General features: G+C 31.8%; 1 protein-coding gene across 1 annotated transcript in view; it reads left to right on the forward strand.

Moving 5' to 3' along the window:
* Positions 1-263: 263 nt before the first annotated feature.
* LOC134724764 (voltage-dependent calcium channel gamma-7 subunit-like) overlaps positions 264-26,715 on the forward strand; it is a 44,519-nt gene continuing 18,067 nt past the window's right edge. Inside the window, exon 1 of the mRNA XM_063587995.1 lies at positions 264-991. Coding sequence (XP_063444065.1) covers positions 757-991 — 235 coding nt within the window. The 5' untranslated portion in view covers positions 264-756. The remainder of the gene's footprint in view (positions 992-26,715) is intronic.

The raw sequence follows: 26,715 nt of genomic DNA on the forward strand, positions 1-26,715 counted from the left end.
TGTAACTTTTATCATTGGATAACATATAAATTGATGGCTTAATTTCTGCTATTTAATAATCATGATCTGATGACGGGCTTAAAACAGAATTTATTACAGCAACTCATCATTAGATAGTTGGAAATCAACATACCGTAAGATTACTTTGTTTGCATTGATAAAAATCAGCTGCTGTGAAATGTACACTGAATTTGAAATAAAGCCAAGCAATGTTTGTTTTCAATCAAACCTCTCGATACTAATGTAGTATTGTAAACTATTGTAACTACTATCCAAAAACATGCGAAGATAATAGCTTATCGAATCGAGGAGAATAGCGCTGCAAAAACTTTCGATGATTTAGAAAACAATAGGCAGACTTGGTAGTAGGAGAAATCTTAGTGAACCGTGTGATAATTCTGAGATAAATTATTCCACTATCAGTGTATAATTTAACACGTGTAACTATTCAATCAGAATGTATTATAGTGCTTATTTTCTACAAATACAATGTTAAAAAATAAAATCCCAGAGGATTAATTGTGCTTATTAATCGTCATACCAGTAACTGAATAATTAATGAAAATAGACAGTGCATGTGTTAATTATGGGTGGTGTGTGTGAATAATTGTATTGTGTATAGACACAGCTAGCTATGTAGTGTTACTCGCTATAGACAAACACACACGTGCATTCAATTTACATTTCACGTGCATATCATTTCTGCAACACAGTCACAAATCAGTTCGCGACGTCAAGGATTCCTCACAAAAAATCATGGCCGTTCAATTAGAATGGGAAAAGAAACTTTTACTTGGGACTACCGCAGGAACAGTATTTGCTTTTTTGATTCAAGTTGTGGCTTTAGGAACAAATCATTGGCTTACATTCGAGATTCCAAATGGACTATATGTGAATAAAACTGGCAAATACTTATATGAATCATACAGCGGACTTTGGAGAATATGCATAACTGAATTCACAAAAAATAACAAAGGGGAAAGAATTTATCGTAAGTATTATCGCATGGGTTGTTCACGTTTAATCATTAAAAGATGAAAGATTGCGTGGGAGTTTGAAAGATATAGATATTCTGCACTCTTAATCATGTTAAATGATCTTATTTTTTGGCTCAGCAAAGGTGAGAAATAAATAAACAAAGAACTATGAATACTGATCACTAGGCGATACGAAGTATAAAAGTGCAACTTAAAAGATTCACTATATCTATAATGCCAACAATTAATTACCTCGTTATAAATTAATAATTAGCTTGCTATTGTTTTAGAACGAAAGGCACTTAGTTGATCTCTGACTTTTCTCGTAGTCATGGAAAAATCAGTCTATCTTAATCTTACCGCGCCACAATATGACCTTAACTCAAAACTGACTTTCGTAACAATACGTTTTACTGCACAACGTAAATCGTTTTCTAGGACATCTTTAAGGTTTTTTTTCTCCTCACATACATGACATATGATTAGACTGTAACTTTTTAAAGAATTATAAAGATGGAAGAATATTTTATTCAGTCCAATTTAAGACACCGAAGGGCCTTGAGATTTGAGGCGACAATAAAATTATCAATTGAAATTGAATTATAATAAATAAATCTTTATTGTCGTACACAACGGTCAACGCATATAAAATAAAGCTTGTTTCAAATGTATATACAGATTACAACATATATACAACTAATTTGATAATCTAGAGTCTATTGTCACCAGTTTATATTGACCGTTTTAGAAAAGAACATAGACAAACAAATGATATACAACTTTCTAAAAAAAAAGATTTAAGCAGCTTAGGGTGGAACAAAAAGTATTAAGCTTCTCAATGATCAAAATTAGTGTTTGTCAAACAGCTTTACATGTATATTCAAGAATTCAAGAATTGTTTTCGATAGAGTGTTAGTTCTGTTTTTTTTGAAATTTTTACATTAAAATTTTTTGCCAATGAAAATGTTTGTTGAAAATTAAACATTTTAAACAAGCAAAATTGATTTTAGTCAAGGTGTTTGGTACCACCATCATAATGTTTTATAACACGCAGTTCAAGTGTGACTGAGATAAGTTTAGAACTACATGCATATGGAGAATAAAAAAATAACACACAGCTGTATAAAGAATATATAGAAAGTTTTCTAGCCCGAAGGGGCTGTGGGTCCTTGGGGGACACATATAATTCAATTATTGTAAGAAGATGAATGTCATTACTTGTTTTATTTCAATTCTCATAGACAGGTAAGCAATAATTTATTATGAAGTTTGGCACAATTTATTTTTTATAATGCATATGTTTCTTGTCATGTCTTGTCTAAGCATTTTGAACTTGGACCAACTGTTTGTAACTTTATAAAACAGTAACTAGTCGAGTAGGATCCGAACCCAGCGAAGCCTATCCCAATGGAAGTACAAATTCCCGTTTTTGTTCTTCGTGTGTTCTTAACGACCATTTGCCTAAATATCTTCTGTTTTGTTTACACTTATTCTTACCCTCTCAACATGCTCAATGAATGAAATATTTGCCAATATTAGTTAATCAAAATACACTAACAACATTATAAGACTCACTAAAAGGTTTTGCATTTTATGTTATGAGTTCGTTGTATAATGCACACACTTGTATTTTACCTTGACCCACAACAGTGTAATTTTGAATATAATCTCGAAACCAGAAGAAAGAAAGACGATTAAAACAATCAGATAAATAAATGAATTTATAACGAGATATAAGTATAATAAAAACATGGAAGTTCACTATGATTGCTTGATATACAATTGATAATTCAATTTTATCGTCTTTCGTTCATAAGTAAATTATGCTGATTCTACCAAAGGTTAATCTTTCATCAATTATAGTTCAAAGCTCGCTCTGTTCATCCTCTTGATTAATCTCATAAAGCCGATATTTATTTAGGATTTGATTCATACGAAGATTGTATCTGCGATGCTCTAATTCTTTCTTCATGTGACCGTGTGTCGATATCCTGGAACATATCGCGTATCGGCAATCATATCCGGTTAGGATCAGGTTAGGTAATTAGGTGATTATCTACGGGAAACGCAATTGATATAACGGTAGTCTTGGCTATTAGCGGGACGGATTCGGAAATTAATTTGTGAGAATTATTTTATGTTGAACATTGTTTTCGTTTCCTGCAAACATGTTAACCCCCGTAATTTATTAATCTTGTATGTATTTCTTGTCATGGAAATATTCAAACATGGTACTTAATGATGTACTTAGGTGAGGTTAGGTAAAAATTAAGAAATTAGGAAATTAAAATTGATACTATAAGCTGGTAGAGCATCAATTAAGGATAAAAATAAGCTAAAAATATTAATAGGTCATGGACCTCCTTTTCTAGATATTTGAGATTTAAAATATGGCGGGAAAAGGCTGACTCGGACTTTAACCTTATATTGCATTAATATTATTTGGGTCTAAAAACAAAAGAAAGAAAATCAAGAATCTTCAAATTTTGGTAAATCACCTTTCATGAGCTATTAAGTCTTATATGAAAAAATAAATGGGTGTTATGGGGCAAAAATATTTTACATTGCATTGTATGGAAAAAACACCAAGGAGTCTGAACATTTGACACAAATTCCAAAACCTCACCCAAGTACATCCTTAAAGAATGAGAGCGCAATAAACTTCGTATAACTTTTTCCGTGTTTTTATACACTCTGTATGACGCGAGAAATATCTATAACTATTTCATTCCTCTCTTTATTTTTCTCTACCTTAAATGTTACTTTGACCTATAGTTGATTTACTTTTATAAATTATGATTTGGATAGAGAGTTGTCTCATTGGCACTCACAACCACATCTTCTGTTATATCTATTGCTAAAAGAAAAAGCATTATTATGAAAACCACTTGATATCGCCTCTAGTTCATTACGTAGGTTGGTAGTTGGTAGCCTGTTTAATAAAATATTCAAAAGTGTCAGTTTGAATATCAAGCATTTAAAAATCTCTCCCTTTCACGTTCTGTCAATGTCAGCTTTGACAAGTTGTCGGACAAACAAAAGTCTCGCTCCATATGCGAATAAAATACAAAAATTGCGAAAAACACGTGGGTGAAACATAGTAATTTGAACGATACCATATCGTAAGAGAAAACCCATATTTACAATGTGTAAATCAATTCGTTAGTTTACGCAGGAAATTGAATATAGTAGTTAATTTCCAATATTTACCATTTAAATTCATTTTGATTATATTTTTAGAGAAGGTTGTATTAAAATGACATCGCCATTAATATTACATTATCATATATTGTTTTTAAGAGTTTTTCATCGGATTTCTCTTGGTTGTTTCTAATGTGTTACTATAACCGAATTAACTTGTTCATACACAAGTCATCGATATATTGGTAATTGTTGAACGAGTTGTTAAATTAAGTATACACACGGAATATAGGTCAATACTAGAAAAAATCAAACTTTCAACCGAAGAGGACGATAAGTGTTACCGAAGAGGACGATAAGTGTTACCGAAGAGGACGATAAGTGTTACCGAAGAGGACGATAAGTGTTACCGAAGAGGACGATAAGTGTTACCGAAGAGGACGATAAGTGTTACCGAAGGACCATCGTTAGGTACCAGAAATTTAAAAACTGAAACAAATAAGGGAAACTCGAAACATCATGGCGAATCAGAATCTAACAATTGCAATTTTTTAGATTACGACTGATAATTGAAATCATTAAAACAGTGGGCACCAAAGATATTGCTTTATGGATGGAATTGAAATGCAATATATCAGAAATAAACAAAATATCCCTTGACTTGTTGATGAGTTGCACTCTCTACATGTTAACAACATTTGCAACAACTTTTTAATTTAGGGAGTCCAGGCATATATACGTACACATAAAGGTGGTCTGTTGCAAGGCAAAAATGTTGTCCCTATCCATTAAACCACCATTTTGCAATGTCAGTTCAAATTTCCCCGTATAGCAATATACAATCAATCAATCAGTAAATCAATTGAAATATATATGGAGTAACTAGGTGCTACCTAGACGATCCGAAAACCATAACACTTGAGTCTCTCTGAATTGAAAAAATAATTGCTTTGCTTGACGAAAAATAATTTTATCATTGTTTTGAAAATTTAATAAGAGGAACGTCTCATCATTAAACGTACTATTTTTCACTATTAAAAATGAGTTTGGGCTTATGGTCTGTGTCATCAATATAAATGAAAAACAATGACGTTTATTTTCTATATTTGCTTTATTCACTTCGAATCTGTTTTCCATGAAGATCATTTACTCCGGGACTGTAAAACAAATTAAGTGGTTATATGAAAACGGAAATGGAATTGGAGCAACGTACAGCAACCACATTAGGTGTAGGGTATTCAATCTCATAAATTATCTTGTCACAAATGGAATATTTAGCCGATATCCTTTCTTTTATACCAAAATTCATTTATTTTATATCGAATCTTTTCAGATGGGAAAAATTACATAATTTTTTTCACCCTGTGACTAGTAAACATATTTTTCTTGGTCCCATTTGCAACAAATATATATTTTTGTGCATTGTTCTGTCATAAGTGATTTTAAAAAATTAGAAGAACAAATTAGAACAGGAACAAGTGTTTATGTTGATTGAAAGTTAAGCAATGATTTTGCATAAATGTATTTTTTTTACCTAACACTTTCATTAGAATAGCATAGTTTGTCTTTTTCATTTCTAGCCATGGCGTTGTCAGTTTGTTTTGGATTTACGAGTTTGACTGTCCCTTTGGTATCTTTCGTCCCTCTTTTAAAACAATTAATACATGTAGTTTAGAACATATATTCGACCTTATTCGTGTTCTCTCGAGAAAAACCGGTACATCCATACCAAAATGCAAATATATTGACAATATTTATTAGATTCCAATTAAAGGAATGCATATTTTTTGAAAAGTGCACGCATATTTAGTTTAGCGCTACTTTCTGTTAAACAAACGGATGTCATTACACGAAATCCGTTCGATGTGTGCTGGTAGATACTTGAGTCTGGGAGAATATTATATATTTTTAACTAGCTTTGAGCTAACTTCTATCATTGCTGTAAGTGCGAGTACTCTTATTTCGGTGTTTTGTGTCTTTTATATTTATGTTTGTGGTCATTGTGCCTCGTACCATATGCCGTTTTGAGTTTATAGTTTTATATGCGACTGAATTTTAAATAGTTTTGATGTTGTGCTGTTACACCACTGACCAAGTTTATCCCCATCATATTCTGGATGTGTCTTTTCCGCTCCGGAGCTTGTAGTATAGTGGTTGGCGTTGGTTCATGTCTCTCATATTTCATATTTCATTATCGGTAATTGTTTTGTTACAAGTTATGCCCCCTTTGTTTTCTCGTTTGAATTGTTAAATATGTTTGCATGACGGAGCTTGTTATAGCCGACCTGACGATATGGGTTTTCTCACTTACAACCACTTCGTTAAGTTAGCTCACTTTGCTGGTTTGTCTCACTGGCAAGCATACTACATCTCACTTATTTTATAAGAGTTTCGAATTATATTAATTAATGAAAGTTTACACATACTCATAATGAAACTCTTGTTGTTTTATGAGGGTTATATCATATGTTCATCCACAGACTAACGAATTTGGAAAATGGTTCCTATTTCTAAGTAGTTAGAGCAAAGACTGGCAGATTAGCTGTCAGAATAAAGGTCAGGTGGCGGGTGCAGTGACATGTCTTTAATTACTTTAGTTCGTGTTAGTATATAAAAGCTCACATTGAGCAGCGTTTTCCTTTTTTGAATATGTATATTATATGATCGCATGTTTTCTGATTCATAAACGTTAAGTAACCGTGTATTCATCCGACGAAAACACTATCAAATTAGTACGTCTTCATTGTATATTACAGACTTACATATGTCTGTTCACATAATATTGCATGCAATGCAATAAATAATATAACAGATCTAGACTTAACCACGTTGGACTGCTAATACACAGTATCACCCCATGGTAAATATAGATAGAGAACATAATGTTTGCTTGAAGATAAGTGGTATGTGAAGTGAACCGAGGTTTCGGAGTACGACAAACAATGGATGTAGAACACAACGACAGTTTAATCATTGGCCACTTGATAGAGAATATGTCAATATTTCCTTTTTACTTCAAATATAACATGTTATTTTATGAATCAGAACGTTTAATGTTTCCCTTTTATGTCAATAAATGGCAATTACATTTATTTTCCATCACTTTGACTATGATTCAATTGCTTACCAATTAATAATATTTACTGCACGACTGTTTTGAGATACTGTTTTTCTTATTGACATATCAACATAGTTCTAGTCGAAATTTAGTATTTTGACAAGGGATATATTGCCTTTTAGTATCAAAAGTATTCTTACTTATGCTTTATTTAAAAAACTGTGATTGGCTGCAAAGCCCTAGCACGGACGAATATTTTTCCAACAGCTTATACGAAAACGCTGTGATTGGTTAAATAAACTCATCATAGATACCAGGACTAAATTTTGTATACACGCCAGACGCGCGTTTCGTCTACAAAAGACTCATCAGTGACACTCGAATCCACCAAAAAATTAAAAAGGCCAAATAAAGTACGAAGTTGTAGAGAATTAAGGACCAACATTCCTAACAGTTTGCCAAATACAGCTAAGGTAATATATGCCTGAGGTAGAAAAGCCTTAGTATTTCAACAATTCCAAATTTTGTAAGCAGTTAATTTATAAATATAACCATACAATGCGTCTTCAAGGTAAAAGGTGTGGATTTATAGTTGAAGGTATTACATTAAATTGTGGAACAAATTGTTGAGACACTCGGAAAAGGTGTTTCTTTCTATAAATTCCTTATACTGACCATATAATAAATCTAATATTTTATTGTGTGGATGAATTGTTCTACACATTTACATCTACATTTATCAATGTCAATATATTATGCACTTTCCTACTCTATATGATCGTATGCTACTCATTTCACGATCCAATTGTGTATGTGTAATCCATTGTATCAATTTGTATGTCTTGCTTAAAGCTGAACGTTTTGCGTATCTTTACATATCACAGTTTAGATGTGTTCCTTCATTTCCGAATTCTTAATTTTGAAGGTCAATTTTTTCTATTCTTTACATTTGTTGTCCATTATTTTCTATTTCGTAGAACCCCCTCCACGCGACTCATATATCATGTATATATATACAATAATTATTATGTTTTATACAAAAGTTTAAATTAACGAATAACACTAGGGAAGTTCCAATCAGAAAGTTTGGACAGCCGTCAGTATAAATGTGCGTTCGATACACTTGTATAAATTACCAGTTTTACCCTTAACCCCCATGCTACGTAACTAATAAAACTTGAACAAGGAGTATTGAATGTATTTCTCACTTCAAAAACTATTCGCAGCAGCTTTTTTCACTAAGCATTTTTGCAGCGATAGTATGACTTTTTATACATAATTAACAGCTCTCACGCCGAGATATGATGTTTATTATTATCAGTATATTTCATATAACTACATAATCACAGTACTTGTAAAATAATGTTAAGTATTCGTAATACGTTCAACTATCATCTTGAAATAATATTTCATGGCTTAATCATATGCAATCTATTGTTTTCCCTTTACCAATTTTCGATGATGAGAAATGTTCCTTTTTAACACTGTGATTTACTCGATACGATAAGAAGATTGATGTTTTAGCTTTATGTTTTAATTGTGAAAGTTACTTTTGTAATTAAAAGTTGCAAGAAGAAATCTCCAAATGCACAACATTGCGCAATAGATTATTAAGATCATTGACCACATTTATTCTGTGTCAGAAACCTATATCATGTAAAAAATTTCATCACAATGCAAATTGAGACGGTATCAATCTTGAATATTGTGTCAAAATGTACCCCAACTGTTTATGGTTCAACCTCTAAGATCGTTATAGGCTGCGCTCAGCGAATCATTTTATTCTTGATAAGCTGAATTAAAAGACGCTGGTGATACCCATCTGCAGAACCATTGGTAGTAATAACATAAAAACAAATTTTACTGAACCAGATTATTGTTTAAAATCAACATACATTCCTTTTCATAAAAAAATATTTAAGAGATGTGGTCTGATTGGCAATGAGACAACTATCCACAAGAGTTTCAACTATAGTGGATGTAGGCAATTATAGGAAACAATACAGCCTTCAACATTACAAAAACCCATATCGTATTATATAGAGAATAATACATGGCAAAATCCGTATCATATGTCGTATCATCCCGAGACATCAATATCAGCCCGAGGGCCTTTAGGCCCGAGGGATGATATTGGTCGAGGGTGATACGGCCTGTTATACGGATTTTGCCATGTATTATACGCTTTATCATATATTTCTACAGAAAAGTCTTATATTTTATGAACTGTTTTCTGATCCATAGCACTGGGTTACCTTCAGTTCTGCTTTTGTCTTGTTTCAAAGCAATAACTGCTCAATTATTTATACGAAGCACTTAGGTTACCTTACAGTCTGTTGTTTTGAAAATATTTTGTTTACTATTGTATATATTTGAGTGTTTTGTATTTTTTATAGTTGCATTTAGTGTGCCAAAAAATATGTTTTAAAAACTTGATGTTCGTGACGTCACATACAATATGAAAACTTGATGTTCGTGAAGTTACATACCAAACAATGACGTCATTCAAAAAAAGGCCTATTTTTAGAAAAAAAATCTTTAGCAAAAAAAACCCAAAAGCAACTGACTAGTTAAAAAAAAAAAAAAAAAAAAAAAGGTATGCGATACGGGTTTTACCATGCGATACGGGGTATGCGATACGGGTTTAGCCATGCGATACGGGTTTAGCCATGCGATACGGGGTAGGCGATACAGGGTAGGTGATACAGACTGGAAAACAGAACCTTTATTAGATATACAAAATAGCTGTATTTTGTACTAAATATATGATAAATAGAGAATAATACATGGCAAAATCCGTATCATATGTCGTATCATCCCGAGAAATCAATATCAGCCCGCGGGCCTTTAGGCCCGAGGGATGATATTGGTCGAGGGTGATACGGCGTGTGATACGGATTTTGCCATGTATTATACGCTTTATCATATATTTCAACAGAAGAGTATTATAGTATATGAACTGTTTTCTGATCCATAGCACTGGGTTACCTTCAGTTCTGCTTTTGTCTTGTTTCAAAGCTTTAAAATAACTGCTCAATTATTTATACGAAGCACATAGGTTACCTTACAATCTGTTGTTTTGAAAATATTTTGTTTATTATTGTATATATTTAAGTGTTTTGTATTTTTTATAGTTGCATTGAGTGTGCCAAAAAATATGTTGTAAAAACTTGATGTTCGTGACGTCACATACAATATGAAAACTTGATGTACGTGACGTTACATACCAAACAATGACGTCATTCCAAAAAATTACCTATTTTTAGAAAAAAAAATCTTAAGCAAAACAAACCCTAAAAATCTGACTTTAGTTAAAAAAAAAAAAAAAAAAAAAAAAAAGGTATGCGATACGGGTTTTACCATGCGATACGGGGTATGCGATACGGGTTTAGCCATGCGATACGGTGTATGCGATACAGGGTAGGTGATACAGACTGGAAAAAAGAACCTTTATTAGATATAAAAAATAGCTGTATTTTGTACTAAATATATGATAAATGAACCTATAGTATAGCAACAATTTGCGTATTATACGAACTCATGGCTCCCTTGCAGTTAGCTAATCCGTTAAATGTTTACATTTACTCAATCATAATTTTACATCTTAAAGTTCTTGCAGCGTACAGGCCATGAATGTCTCAAAATAAATCCATCTCAAAGCTTGTTTATAGTGAAAAAACTAAAATCCTTGACATAACTGATACCTCTATTAAGAATATGTTTATTACGAATATCCATTAAGTCGCGTAATTACAAATCAAACAGCCATGCTTCTTTAGAGGTTCCAATCAAGTTAAGTGTCTACATACTAATATAGCTATACTTATTCTTCAAACAAATCGAAGCTGTTGTAGATAGGATACAACGATAATGAGATAATTCAAAATGAAACACTCAAACGAATAAACGTTACTTCTATAGAAAAATTCACGCCATAGTTGAAAATAAACTCATCATAGATACTATAGGACTAAATTTTGTATATACGCCAGACGCGCGTTTCGTCTACAAAAGACTCATCAGTGACGCTCGAATCCAAAAAAGTTAAAAAGGCCAAAAGAATTATGAAGTTGAAGATCATTGAGGACCAAAATATTTAAAAGTTTTGCCAAATACAGCTAAGGTAATCTATGCCCTAGTTTTTGGTGGGGTTCGTGTTGTTTATTCTTTAGTTTTCTATGTTGTGTCATGTGTACTATTGTTTTTCTGTTTGTCTTTTTCATTTTTAGCCATGGCGTTGTCAGTTTGTTTTAGATTTACGAGTTTGACTGTCCCTTTGGTGTCTTTCGTCCCTCTTCTATGCCTGAGGTAGAAAAGCCTTAGTATTTAAAAAAAAATAAAAGTTTGTTCTAAACAGTTAATTTATAAATATAACCACTTTTACCAAAAGATGCCATTTTACAGATATGTTTGTTGAATTGAATAAGAACAACAACTAGCCTTATCCAAAAGATATTCATCTTTGATATAACATTGCAATTTGCTGTTTCAGAATTTAATGCATTCTGGTAACATTTTCAAAAGCGTTCACCAACACGTTGTGATTGGTTTAAAACGTTCTTAACAATGGAAATGCATCCAATGACGTGCATTTTTCATTTTGGTTTACGAATAATGAGATTACCCATAGTTCTTTAGATTCTGAAATGGCGAATTTAACCTTTGTGACGAGTACATGACATGTTCTTCTTTAAAGGGCAATTAAGCAGGTTTTTTTTTTAGAATGAAAGGAGTGTGAAAAACTAAGGCAAATATATAAGAATTTTTTGGTCATACTTATGAGCATATAATTTAGTTTTGTTTTGGTCTTTGATTCGAAACTAAATTTCAATTGATTTTTTTTTCAAACGTGGCGTTCTCATTAGGTTAACGACAAGACTTGGGTTGTATAGACGCCAAAGTGTTATTACTAGTGATCATAACATGATTTCATTTATCATAATACTATAAGTAAGATAACTTTTGATGAGAAAGCATAATATGTATAATCAGGTACAGAAGTGATCAATCGAAACCTCTTATATATATGCAATTGCGTCTGCTTAAGAAATTTTCTTAGTTGTCGACTTTACATTAACTCTACTTTCTTTAGAAGTGTCACTACTGAAATGATAAACATGTAATACCCATTACAATGAGTGACTATGCATGGCTTTGAACGAAATTATCAATATTTAAAATTCCAGTGGTTGCGAGTACATATGTTCGACTTTGGCATCATTTTTTCTAAAGGAATCTTGGAAGTAAATAATTACAATATTGTAGTAATACTGAAATCGGTATGATACTTTTAAAGATGTTTTAATTTTTACTTCAAGTTGAAATATAGAATAAGCAACTGTAGAACACGGCCTTTCAAAACAAAAATTCCGTATAGTCAGCTTTCAACTCTCCCCTCATTCAAAATGTGAAACAATTCAAACGAACAACAACGTCCGGCCAAATTAATAAATGATAAAAACAATTACAAGGCATGATGAACATTATGCAACGACATCCCCTGAATATAAAATGTGGTGTAACGGACGAACAATTGTCAAAATCAGTTTGAAATGGCTTTATTCAACAAGAACATACATAACTTTTGAACTTGCATAAAGTCAAAAACACAATTGCCAATCTACGAGTTGTGGAAACTACTGAAGTGTAGTTAAAAGAAAATAACAAAAAAATACATTATTTATAAAAAATATTTTACATTTATTTTTTATAATGTCCTGTTTATTCAATAACCCAAAGGTCCAGGCCACTGTAGAAATCGAAAAACTACATTTTGTACATATTTGACAAAAACTGTAGTTTCCAAATCTATTTTCTTGAACCATATTAATAGACTAAAGTTCGGACAGCATCCGAATCCAACTGTTTTTCAAAGCTTGTTCGGTAATGCCAAACATGGTTAGGAAGAATGGCATTTATTTTGGACTATATATGTTAAAGGTCAAGGTCACATCAGATAAACTGAAATGTAGACACATTTTTGTTTTAAACTTACATTCCGATCCTTCGTGTCTTACGTATAATATGTCTCATTGGTAACAAAACTTTGGGTTTCGGTTCGGGTAGGGATTTGAATTTGTGCTTAAGAACTAGATAGTTATCAAATATACCAGACTTATAATAAAATACGCCATACGAGCGTTTCGTCTACATAAAACTCGCCAGTGACGCACAGATCAAATAAGTCAGAAAGCCAAACAGTATGAAGTTGAAGAGCATTGAGGATCCAAAATTGCAAAAAGTTGTGCCAAATACGGCTTGCATGGGATGAGAAACTCCTTATTATTTCTTATAATTTATGCTTTTACAAACAGTAAAATAAAAATGACAATATAATTGATATTCATGTCACCACCGAAGTGGTGGCTGCTTGTCTGGTGATACAGTCGGGAACAAAACGTCCACCATCAATGGCATCAACCCAGTGATGTAAATAGTTATCAAAGGTACCATGGTTATAATAGAGCCATTGGATGTATTTTACTTCATGCAACGTTTTGCCCTTGTCCGAATTTTGCAGCAATAATATTACCTAAAGAAATGTAGCTCATAAGGATCTTCTCTAATGTATTGACGCACAATTCACAACTCAGCAGCACGTGACCACTGGAATCATGTGAGGGTGATTTGTCCGTTACGTAAATGAATATTCATTAAATTCGGACCTTTAAATGTTAAATGGATATACGACAATGATATACGTCAAAGACATTTATGGCACATTAGTGAAATTACTTCACACCCACATAACATTGTACCTGTTAAAGACGTTACTGTTACAATTTGTGACGCTTGTAGATATATGACGTTGTCGCATGTTTGGTTTGGTAACTAACTCTCACTTCCTTGAACATAAATTCCACTGGGTCGACTCCGGTATTAAAATTTAGCGTACCTGAATGACATGAAAATTTTATGATAATGGAGTGCGGCCGTTTAAACGAAAGAGATAAATAATTTCGATTCAACGGCCGGCCGAAATGAAAACTTAAAATCCGATGACGCGTGTACTGAAATGTCATGACCTCTAAAGGCTAATTAGCCAGACACGATGAAACTTTGAGGATCTTTGAGACTGTTGCAAGGAAAACGTCTGCCGCAATCGAATATACCATAATTGTCCAGTGTCGGTCCGAAATCTGGTCCTTTATTCCGGTCGACCCTGTGCTAAACAAATCCTTGCTTAAAATTTTATATCTCATTTAATATACATGGTATTATTGTCATTAGACGTTCATAGTTTGGAATATAACAACTAATCACCCAATCAATCGTTACACATAAGGTCTTACAACTTAATCTTATTTTTTTTTAAATATTTGTACAAATACATTGTATCACATCAATTACATTATATTCCATCAATTACATTGTACCCCATCAATTACATTATATACCATCAATTACATTGTATGCTATCAATTACATTGTATCCTATCAATTACATTGTATCCTATCAATTACATTGTATCCCATCAATTACATTATATACCATCAATTACATTATATACCATCAATTACATTGTATCCCATCAATTACATTATATACCATCAATTACATTGTATTCCATCAACCTAATCAAACATACCAATGTTTCTTCAAGGGCTACCGAATAAATCCGACTGTTAATCCATATCAAAGCTATTAAAGCGCTGTTCCTTTGCATTAGGTTTTTCGAATTTACTGATTTTGTGTCATGGATTGATACCCCATATTCTTTGTCTTTCTATTATACTTCAAAAATTTACAAACTATAATATCACATTTTTGAAAATACATAGGTTATTCGAATATTCTTTGGTGTAAACAATTAGTCAACATCTTTCTCAACATAGCAGTGTTTGGAACAGTGAACTAACTACCTTGCCTTTTATGTTTATGATGTAAGGGGTTTTGTTACTTTGAATTCAGGCATATATTCATTTGCAAGGTTTTGTTAACTAGAAACGAATTAATCTACTTGAAGAAATATATTCATTGATTTTGAATGACTATCAAGATATAATGTAAAAAGCAAGATATACAACAAATAAGATTATTCATAGAAAGATGATGATTTTGTAGTCTCTATAGAACAGAAGTTTAGATTCCGATCTAATTGCTTTTGAATGGATAAAACAGTCTAAATGACGGCAGTATTCGATTAATTCAAAAGCTATTACTGGTTAAAATGCTGGATGGATCTACTATTCTGACGTTTCGATACATTCAGGAGTCAATTTACTAATTGTATATAAAGAATATAACGTTTTATGAAAAATCAATTGAGAGGACAATTTCTACATTTTCTTGACAGAAATGTATATGTTACATGCATAATTGATATAAATTAGATGAGAAGTGGTATAATTGAAAAATTCGGTAGGCGATCAGAATAAATTAAGCCTTAAAGGCATCTAAACAAACTCATCATAGATACCAGGATTACTATTTTATACGTTATACATGACTTTTTCTACATAAGACACACTAGGCACTGAGACCTCAATATTTTTTTTAAAAAGACAAAATAAAGTATACAAAGTTAAAAAGATAAGGATCGAAAAGTCAAAAGGTTCTGTCAAACACAGCTAAGATAATCTATTCCGTAGGTAGAGAATCCTTAGTAAAAGTAAAATTTGAGAAAAATTAATAGGACAAAAATTGCATATCACTTTTTTCTGCAAGAAAGTTTATTTATGACATTTCGGCGAAAATGGATTTTTTTTCTGAGTTTTTGTCAAAGTTAAGGATTGAAGATTTCATGAATCATGAGTTTATAGTTTCGATATTAACAGACATAGTTTTTTGGATTCAGTGGAAACCGAACTCCGAGGAAAATTCAAAAACGTAAAGTCCGTAATCAAACGGCAAAATAAAAAGCCCAAACAGTCAAACGAATAGATAACAACTGTCATATTTTTGACTTGGTAGAGACATTTTCTTACGTAGAAAATGGCGATTTTAACCTTGTTTAACAAGGAAGTCTTTTGTGAAAAATCAAGTAATAACTTCATTGCTTACTCATCTTATTGATATAAAGATATTCCCTGTCCTAAATTTTTAAGTTCACTGTTCTATTTGATAAATGGACGTTCTAACAAGATGGTCTCTAAGGAAAACATTCTATTCTGGAATACCAATTGTATCAATGGATTAATTGTGAAGGATGATTTAAAGTTAAATTTGCAAGATGTGTACCTGCAGACAATTTCATGATGTTTAATTTGCATAAATTGTAATAGCATGTAAATTTTGAAATTTTTAACTATATTGATAATTTTTTGGAAATATTATTGTGTAACAAAAAGGAAAGTTTGTATATCTTGTTGACAGAAATGTGCAACTGCCAACAGAAAAGTTCTTACAATGGGAGGAATTACTAGGTATTGAAATTGTAGTTTGGCAGAATATTATATTATTTTAAGAAAATCATGTAAAGACACTTATTTAAGAACTTTTCAATACAAATTTGTACATAGAATAATTGCAACTAATACTTTCTTGTATGAAGTTAAACTCAAAGATTTGAACTTTTTGTAAGGTTTTTGATGAAACCCTGGAGCATTTATTCTATTAATGTCCAATAACACACTTTTTTTTATGGCAATCCTTTTCACAAAACTTGAAACGATATTTTGTGAATTTTGACATTATCTCATGAGAAGCATATTTTTCTTGGTCTTTAAAAAAAGACTTTACTGTTGAATTTGATCATTATTATTGCACAGAATATATATACAAAAGTAGATTGAATGAAAAGAAACCAAGTATTATAGGACTATTAGCAAAAATAAGAAAATATCAGAAAAATGAACATTATATAGTAGAAAAAAAACTGACACATTGACATCTCTTGCAAAATGTTCCCCGTTAATTGCAATTAATCTCAGAAATATAACCAAGAAATTACTTAGGAATATATTTTACATCTTTTTATACCATCATGATCATAGATGATTTAAAACTTGAACTAATTGGTATACGTAATTGTACTAAAGAGAATAACGTTTGATTTTTATTTTGAAAAAGAAACAAGTTATCAGCATGATAAATATGTATTAATCATGATAATACAGTTGAAAGAATGTCATTTTGTGTAGCTGTATGCATGAAACATCAGTAGCAAAACTGTTGCCTCTAATTGTAAGGAACTGTTGCCTCTAATTGTAAGGAACGTGAAGACGCACTAATCAAAACAGTACACGTACACGTGTCGATCTACATGACAGTTCTGCAGCTGCGTCAACTGTTTTGCGCCTTTCACATGGCATACGATACACATGGGCATAAATTGTGATCTTTAAAAGCCAACTAAATAGTCAAATCAGCTAACATACGTCAAAGACATATATAGCACATTTATTGAAAAAAAGTCATATAGTTTTCTTAATGAAAAACTATCTAAATCTAATTTGAATAATTTGCACAAGCACAAAACTGTAAAATATGTTCCATTAACACTTTTGTGAAAGTAGAGTAATACAAAGTTGTCTCATATTTTTTTAAACCGTGTCTGGATTTTTGGTTCATTATAATGTGGACTAATTAAATTTACCAGTTTGTATAGGCGAATATACACATTGGCGAATATGTCATTAATCAAATCAAACAGACCCATGATCCTTACATGCATTAACATATACGAGTTTTGCCCTCTGTTAGAAATTATTATTATTTTATTAATGATACCATAGTATTACTAATTTGTACTATGTAGTTAATAAACTCATCATAGATACCAGGACTAAATTTTGTATATACGCTAGACGCGCGTTTCGTTTACAAAAAACTCATCAGTGACGCTCGAATAAAAAAATATTAAAAAATCCAAATAAAGTAGAGTATTAAAAAATAGGAAACAATCGGTAGTATTATAGATCAAACGACTATTTTATAGATATAAGACTTCGGAAACATGTTGCTAGTGCGATGGAGGTATCGATTTCAGCCATTATTCCTCTGAAATTTGTTGAAACAGTTTAAGTGAAAGAGGCAATGACGTAATAATGAATAGTGTGAACATGAATTCGCTCAACGAATGACTGTAAAAATGTTAACGTCATACAATAGGACATATAATCTACCGATTAGAAATGGAAATTTGACATTCAGAAAGTTAAAATCATCACAGTTGTCATAGATTTAAGAATGAGGTCATCAATATCGAAAAAGATCAATGAAATGAAGAAATAGAACCGCGAATTATATTTTTTGTGAAGTTTGGTGTATATATCGCAAACTGGAACTTTTCTGGTAACTACTATACTTGTAAATAAACCCTTGCAACATAAACGTATTCATAGTTGTTCACACAGTTACGGGAATACCTTTATTTAAAAACAAATGGTGTATAAGTATCGAAATAGTAAAAGAATTAAATAAACAAGAGGTGACCTAAAATGATAGCCAATTTCGTCAAAGGTGAACCCTGTGTGAGCGAGTTGGAACCATAGTTTCTAAATAATTTCTAAATTGTTTTGAAAGATATGTTGTAAATCGTGTCAGTATTGAAATACTAACTCCTGAGCTGAATATAAAACAAAGATCTGCCGTCAAGACATAATTGTCAAAACAGAAATATCTTATACTAAAATCTGTACAAACGTCGATGAGTTTCATGACTTTACGCAAGTACGTGTGAAAATGAGGTAGTTTCATAAACAGTCTGTTATCAAACATTTTTATATATGAATCAATCGGTCCGAAAAAAAACCCGATAAATATCATCAATTGATAACGGATTTAACACTTGGGTCTTTATCACTAAAATATGAAATTTGAACTGAAAATGGTTGTTTTATCTGATACAATAAAAAAAACGCTTGTATAAAACTATAAAGAACATTTATTTCCATTAAACCTATTTATCTGGAATATTATTTATAGAGGGTTTAGGTCTAAATAACGTCGCCAGAGATATTTGTGAATGTCATACGCTATCAGCTGGCTGCTTTTTTTCTATTAACATTCCAGACTTTCCTTTTAATTTCTGTCATTTTGATACTCTATCGAGATAACGGTCTGATTTCTGAAGGCGGAATGTCGTTGAAAATATTATGTAATATTTATCAAAACATATGTTAGCCTACAGTAAAGAGAAAAAGCAATAATATTTCAGATTGTTGGTTTAACAATAGTGAGGCTTTCTTGGATAATGATCTAGGGATATTTATTTGTAGTTTGATGCCGGCTTATCATGAGTTTGTTCGTAATACTATTGTTATAACGGAAAAGAATGTGTACACAAACAAATTTAAAATAACAAAATACCGAACTCCGAGGAAAATTCTGAACGGAATATGCCTAAGAAAATGACAAAATCAAAAGGTCAAACACAATAAACGAATGGATAACAACTGCCATATTCCAAACTTGGTACATACATTTTCTTATGTAGACAATGGTGAATTAAACCTGGTGTTATATCTAGCTAGATAAACCTACCACTTGTAAAAATTACCTTAATCGTTACGAAAAAACCTTTTATTACTAATGTTGTAAACACATTACACTAATTATCAAGATAAAAGGGAACATTACAAAGCGGTCTGTTTAAATGCGTAATAGCTTACAATTGCATTTAATTTATATCAAACAAATATATTCATATATATATATAACGGAAATAAGAAATGTCTTTTTAGATATGTTTTATAAGATTGAGTTATATATGTCCTTTATAACAATTATATGATTACAAGGTCAATTGTATACGAATCACAAAATATATATAAACTAGATGTGTCAAAGCGACACGAATGGCACTGTCCCAAAGATTGAAATATCTGCAATTTCAATATAAACAGATGTGGACACAAGTCCAAAGCCCGTAATTTTTAGCGAAAATAAGCGGAGTGGAAGGAAACTTTAGCTTGACCTATAACTCATCCTGGTTAACTCACATACCAAAAATCAGCCCAATACCTGAAGGCGTTTTGAAAAAAAGTCTGTATAACTGTGATTTTTAACAATTTCTCAAAGTCAAAAGCCTGTAATTTCGGCAAAAATTAGCGGAGCAGAACAAAATTTAAACTGGATCTGTAACTCATCATAGTTAACTCACATACCAAAAATCAGCCCAATATTTGAGAGCGTTTAGAAAAAAAACTCCGTATAATGGTTTGTTGTGATATGACGAAATGACGGAATTACGGAAAGACAGAAAATCAGAATTTCGGAATTTCGGACAAGGGTTAAACTATATGGCACCGACAACTTCGTTGCGGGGCCATAAAAAACCCAGTTGATAAAAGTTAGACACTATCCGATATTTAAGACTATTTTATTAGACATATTGTCATAATATGATAAAAAGGAACTCATAAACCTATCGGATACACCCATGAGGATGTAGTCCGATTATGTTCATCTTATTGATCCCATAATATTTTGGTTTATGCAAAGTGTTTCCAATAATTTAATTGGTGTTTTTCAGAAATTGGAGATTATTTCATGATAAAAAAAATGGAAAACAACACGTTTAATAATTTATTGTGTCCGAAGCCATCTTCTGGATTTACCTTCATCAGGAACGCTCAAAGCCAAACATTTGAAATCCGAAGATGTATAAGTACCTAAAATAGGTAAAGAGCTATATGTCAAATATACCTCAAATAAGTAGCCAAATTCATCTAAAGCCAATTGTGCCTGAGGGAGTTGTAACCTTAGTTTCATAATAATTTTTAAATTTATAAACGGACAATTTTAGTAAAGTTTGTCAAATCATTGCAGTACCGAAGCACTACCTACTGAGCTGATGATACACTCGGAAACTGATAGTCCACCAGCAGAGGTATCGACCAGTGATGTAAATGCATGTTATCATACTACGTTTAAATGAAATCATAGTTGTGAGATAGGCAGACACATGTTGTAATAATATTATACCACCTACGTAAAATTATGTTCATACTGAATAGCATTTATGTTTTAATAAATAAAAACTATGTTTAATGCACATTATAATTAACTTGATAATTTCCATAATGGCATAGTTTCATACGCCTGCATAAAGAGGATAACGCGTATTTTAATATAGAGATATTAAAATGCAGTTTGAGTGCACGAGGAAAATGCACTTATCATGCTCATACTAAATGTAATAAGAATAAAAGACGAATTTGAATTAGAGATAGTAAAAGTTTGTCCAACTATTAATCGCCTTATATCCGAGACGGCAGTGCATAAATTAAACAAAGTTTAACTAAGATCTTAAAGGGAAAAAAACTTATAAAGATATGACGAAAACAGCCACTTGAAATGACGCAGAAGAGGCAAATGAAAATTACCGCATTTAAACTAGTCTTTTCATGTTTTGAGATCTACAACCTTTCTCTTAATCTCGATTACTGGGATAAAACATGTAGAGACAATAATAAAACAAAACTACATGAAATGATGTGCCCTGATTTCGAAACAAAACTGGTATCAGTGATTTCAATCTATGCTGTGTTTATCACCTCCATTCTCAATAACCGAGAATAGATTAGAGAACAATCTATCTAATTGACATCGATGTAATAGATAATTGTTTTACCGATGTCGACATCCATAAATCTTGTAGAATGGATACATAGCAGATGAGGTAACACTTTCTCTTAATGAGTTGATATCAATAATTTAAGAGAAAATCAGAAATTTTATCATCAAAAATGCTTAAAGCATTTAAGGGTATTACAACAAAAAATGGCGTTAACAAGATAAGATGTTTTAACAAAGGAGATGATTTAATTTTTTATCGTAAACTTCCCATTTATATGCGAAGCAACATTCCAGCATTACCATGATTAGCTACATTTGAAGTAAAATTGAAAATGGAAATGGGGAATGTGTCAAAGAGACAAAAAACGGATCAAACAACAGACAGCATAACTTGATAAGATATAGCAGGGCTTTCAGTTCACATCATAAAATGGATTCCTTGAAAAAGTGGTATTGCTGACACCACCATTTGTTCCAATTGTAAAATTCGTAATGTTCGTTACTGAATATTTGTGTGACAAATTGTCCATAATGAGTTTATTTACCACACTTTTTTTTTTATCATGACCACATTCCATCGATTGTGTTATATAAAGAACAGAAGCTGCATGTACCTTCCGATGCACATGAATTCCATGCCAGTTTTGGATCAAGTTCATTGAACTCAAAATTTAATTTTCTTCGAAAAGCTTTGGTTTTTCGTTGTTTCTCTTTAGTCATGGGTTTGTCTGGTTTGATTTGTCACTTTGGACATTTCCTATACAATAACATTACAATGTAAGTTAATCATCGACTACCTTGTGAATGACATCATGTGAGATTTATATATATAATAACAGTTTATCAGAAGCTATAGTTGTAGTGTTTAAACTCAAAATACTGAGTTTTTACTAGTTATACATATGTGCATAAATTGCATTATATATTTGTGTATTTTATGTTTGATTTATAATTCTACCACACTGTGGGAAGTCTTGCAGGAGCTCTGGTTATTGCAAGATTATTAAGTACGAAACATGTTAATACAATTATTGTGATTAAGCATTCAATTACCAACCCTCTACAAGAAACTTAACAAGCATATATTATATGAGTGCACATTCAATTGCATGTAGATGTTATTGGTTGCATGTCAGCCTTTGATGAGTATTTATATATTTGGTGTATAAAACTTATCAGGAGAACTATAAACTATGCGCTTGTTACTGTTTCTTTGAAATTAGTTACCAGCAGGTTACGACCAACTGTATCTGGAAGTTAATTCATAATGAGTGAGGTTATTGTCAAATGGCGATTCCCATGGTTTATGACCAGTATTGTCTTGATGCATATGTGCTTTTATTTACATGCATGTAGATAATTTTTGATTCCTTCCGCGATTGACCAGCTTGATACATGCAGGGTCTCTTATTTCATAGAATTCCATTTTAAAAACTAGTAGCAACGTCTATTTAAAAAAAATCGGTTATTTGGTCTGAATCTGTCTGTCAGCTGAAAGCAAAATCTGAAACTATAATTTGCGTTTGTCAAATGTTTGTAGGTTCTGTTGATTTTTACAGCTACCAACTTAAAAATACGTTTCACTGTAAAATTACATTAAAAGTGATTGTTTGATCTCTGCAAATCAGAAGCATCTTAGATAGATTGCAGTAAGGCTTTTGTTTAAGGCTTACGTTAAAATCTTCTTCAATTATTTTTCTTATTCAAATTGAATCTTTGAAACCATTGATACTCAATGTGTATTATCACCACCAGATATACTTAGCCTGGTTCTCTGTTCATTGTATAACAAAACCCATCACAGTACAAATACCTGCGTAAAACCTGGTACCTATATATTGCTATACTAATATGTACAGTGATGTAGTTTGAAAATTATTCCACAGTAAGGACAAAAGACTGACGATAGAGCAATGTGTTAAGCACTGTGATGTAGTTTTTCTTCAATGAACAGAGAACCAGGCCAAGGGTACTTACATCCGATTGTTATGATACACAGTGATACTGAAATTAACATATGCAACGTTACAAGGATTGAATTCATAGCATTGTTTTGCCCGCATAATGTTACAATCGATATCTTACTTCTTTGTATCTTCCTTCATTATACGCTTTCCGGACGGATTGAGATTATTGATATGCCATATATATATTTGTACCAGGGTCCAATCACATACCAATGACATCCGTTGACTATATTGATATTTTTTCTTTGTTAATTCACTATCACATCAGTTTGAAATGATTGCCAAACATCCTTTACTTAAACCAATTCTGTTTCTTATCAACCCATAGACAGTAAGATGCGAACTAGCTTTTTTCAAAATCTCGTAACAACTATTTTCGCAGTACAAAATGTTTTTGGAAACACATTTTAGGAAAATTAGGTCCTCTGTGCTCTTCAACTTCGTACTTTAGTTGGCCTTTTAAACTTTTTTGAGATTGGAGTGTCTCTCATGGGTGTTTTGTAAACGAAGCGCGCATCCGGCGGTAATACAATTCTGGTATTTTTTTATGAGCTTATTTGCATAGTTTGTTTGTTAAAATAAGGACAAAAATAATGATGTAAATAGTTATCAAAGGTACCAGGATTACAATTTAGTACGCCAGACGCGCGTTTCGTCTACATAAGACTCATCAGTGACGCTCATATCAAAATATTTATAAAGCCAAAACAAGTACAAAATTGAAGAGCATTGAGGATCCAAAATTCCAAAAAGTTGTGCCAAATACGGCTTATTTAATCTATGCCTTGGATAAGAAAATCCTTAGTTTTTCAAAAATTCTAAGTTTGGTAAACAGGAAATATATAAAAATTACCACATTATTGATATTCATGTCAACACCGAAGTGTTGACCACTAGGCTGGTGATACCCTCGGGGACGAAACGTCCACCAGCAGATGCATCAACCCAGTGTAAAACAAGTAATATTATGATACATCATATACAAATAGTACTTGTGGAATGAAGATGCCATAAATTACATCACCCAACTGTCACTTTCAGGGATGAAAAACACCGACAGATTGGAGCCATTGGTTATTGTCAAAACTAAGGACATCCCGTAATGCAATGTACACCATCTTTTAATTTGTCACGTGTAATATTCCATTTATAGCAGTCAACAGTATGTCGACGGACACAATTTGAACCATAGTGTCTAGAATCGTTTATAGTCTATCATTTACACTGTATTATACAACGTTGAATTAAGATGCCAAAATGTATTGTGCAATGTTATGCAAAGCTGGTAAATTGAGCTAAGATAAATAGAAAATCTGTCAAAACTAATATTGTTAACGTGTCTCTTGTTTTAAAATCATTTGTATAGTAAATTTTGCACTATATTGTAGTGCGTTTTTCTTTGAAACCCATAACCTTTTGACAACATAAGGAATGAATATTCTGAAGAGGGTCGATGAATAAGACGTCACTGTGTTTTCGTCTATATTGGAATAAATATATTTAGCTGACTATCGCGGTATACTGTCCCTTCACTTGTCAAAGGCATATATCTATGAATACTATGTATAATAGCATACACGTAAACTCATCAAGCATACCGCCATGATATAATACCATTAGTTTGTTACATGAATAGGGTTGGAAAACACATTAACGAACGTTGAGTTTATGTTTTTAAACTGTTTCATATACACTTTATATAATCTATATAAACATTGGGTAGTGTCTATTACACCTAATTACTATCTGGAGATGAAAGACCTTTGCAATAGCATGACGTTCTACAGGTACACGTAACTACAACAAGATCTTGCGGCAGCATTTCTTTGAAGATTACTCAGCATTTGTGATGTTATGATGTCCAATGTTTGTTTGAATTATATGTACCATGGTTCAATTAGGAATTCTGTGAGACGCTTTGTTTTGCATTACTGATAAAATTGCATTATGTTCATCACTGATAAAACTTCATTATATTCATATTTGATAAATAATTATGGTTTATTCGCCGATTTATCTATATGCAAAAGAACTTTACTTTTATAGTTTATCTTTGGACACTCATTCAATGATTATCATAAAAACTATTATATTAAGCACATATTAAAATTAATTCGGGCCTTTTATAGCCAAATATCTGATACATTATGTCTTAATGTCAAAGGCCGTTAGGTGATCTACAAATGAATATCTTTACTTATTTTAACTTTGGTAACACGTTGTCTTATTGGAAACTATACCACATCTCTTTTCTTTAGTATTTCTACTTAACGTTTATAATTCGTAATTAGGAAACGTTTTTATCTCCATGACTTTCTTTTCAATCTGTCAAAGGAACTTTTGAGCTGACGTTTTGCAGTTTGTTTTCTTTTAACTTTTCAAGGACATGTCAGTTTATGTATATATTGTGTCTCATAGCCTGCAATGCATACTGCTATGATATAATTCCATTGATTTATCACAGTAATGAACGTAAAGTTTATCTTTTGAATTTGATTCCTACACTTTACATTATCTATATAAACATTATGTAATGTCTATTACACCTAATTATTATCTGGAGATGAAAGACCTTTGCAATAACATGACGTTTTACAGGTACACTTAACTCCAGCAAGATCTTTCGACAACATTTCTTTGAAGATTACGCAGCATTTGTAATGATCTTTTACCGATTTTTTTGCTTGTGGTTAAATTATACATGTTATATGTACTGTGGTTCAATTGGAAATTATTATGCAAGTCGCACTAATAAATCAATAAAACTTCATTATGTTCATCTCGAGTTCACAAAAATGTCTTGTTCACTGATTTATATAAAATGCAAAGAACTTTATTTTTAAAGCTTGGCTTTGAACTCGCATTTATTGATTATACTAAAAATGGTAATGTTTTACATAGTTAAACAAGTGCTTCTATGATGGAATGACTTGAATAATGCATCTTGTTTGTAAATTCAGTTCTAAAAAATAATTAATTTAATTTAAACTAATATTGGCATCCCGTCAGGGATGTTAGCGGTTTTGGCTATCGTATATAAGACCCATTTGAAGTGAAAAGGGTATTTTTGTCAGGATAAGAGCTGGATTGTCAAATGCGGAAACAAAT

This window comes from Mytilus trossulus, chromosome 7, assembly GCF_036588685.1.
Source record: "Mytilus trossulus isolate FHL-02 chromosome 7, PNRI_Mtr1.1.1.hap1, whole genome shotgun sequence".
NCBI lineage: Eukaryota > Metazoa > Mollusca > Bivalvia > Mytilida > Mytilidae > Mytilus > Mytilus trossulus.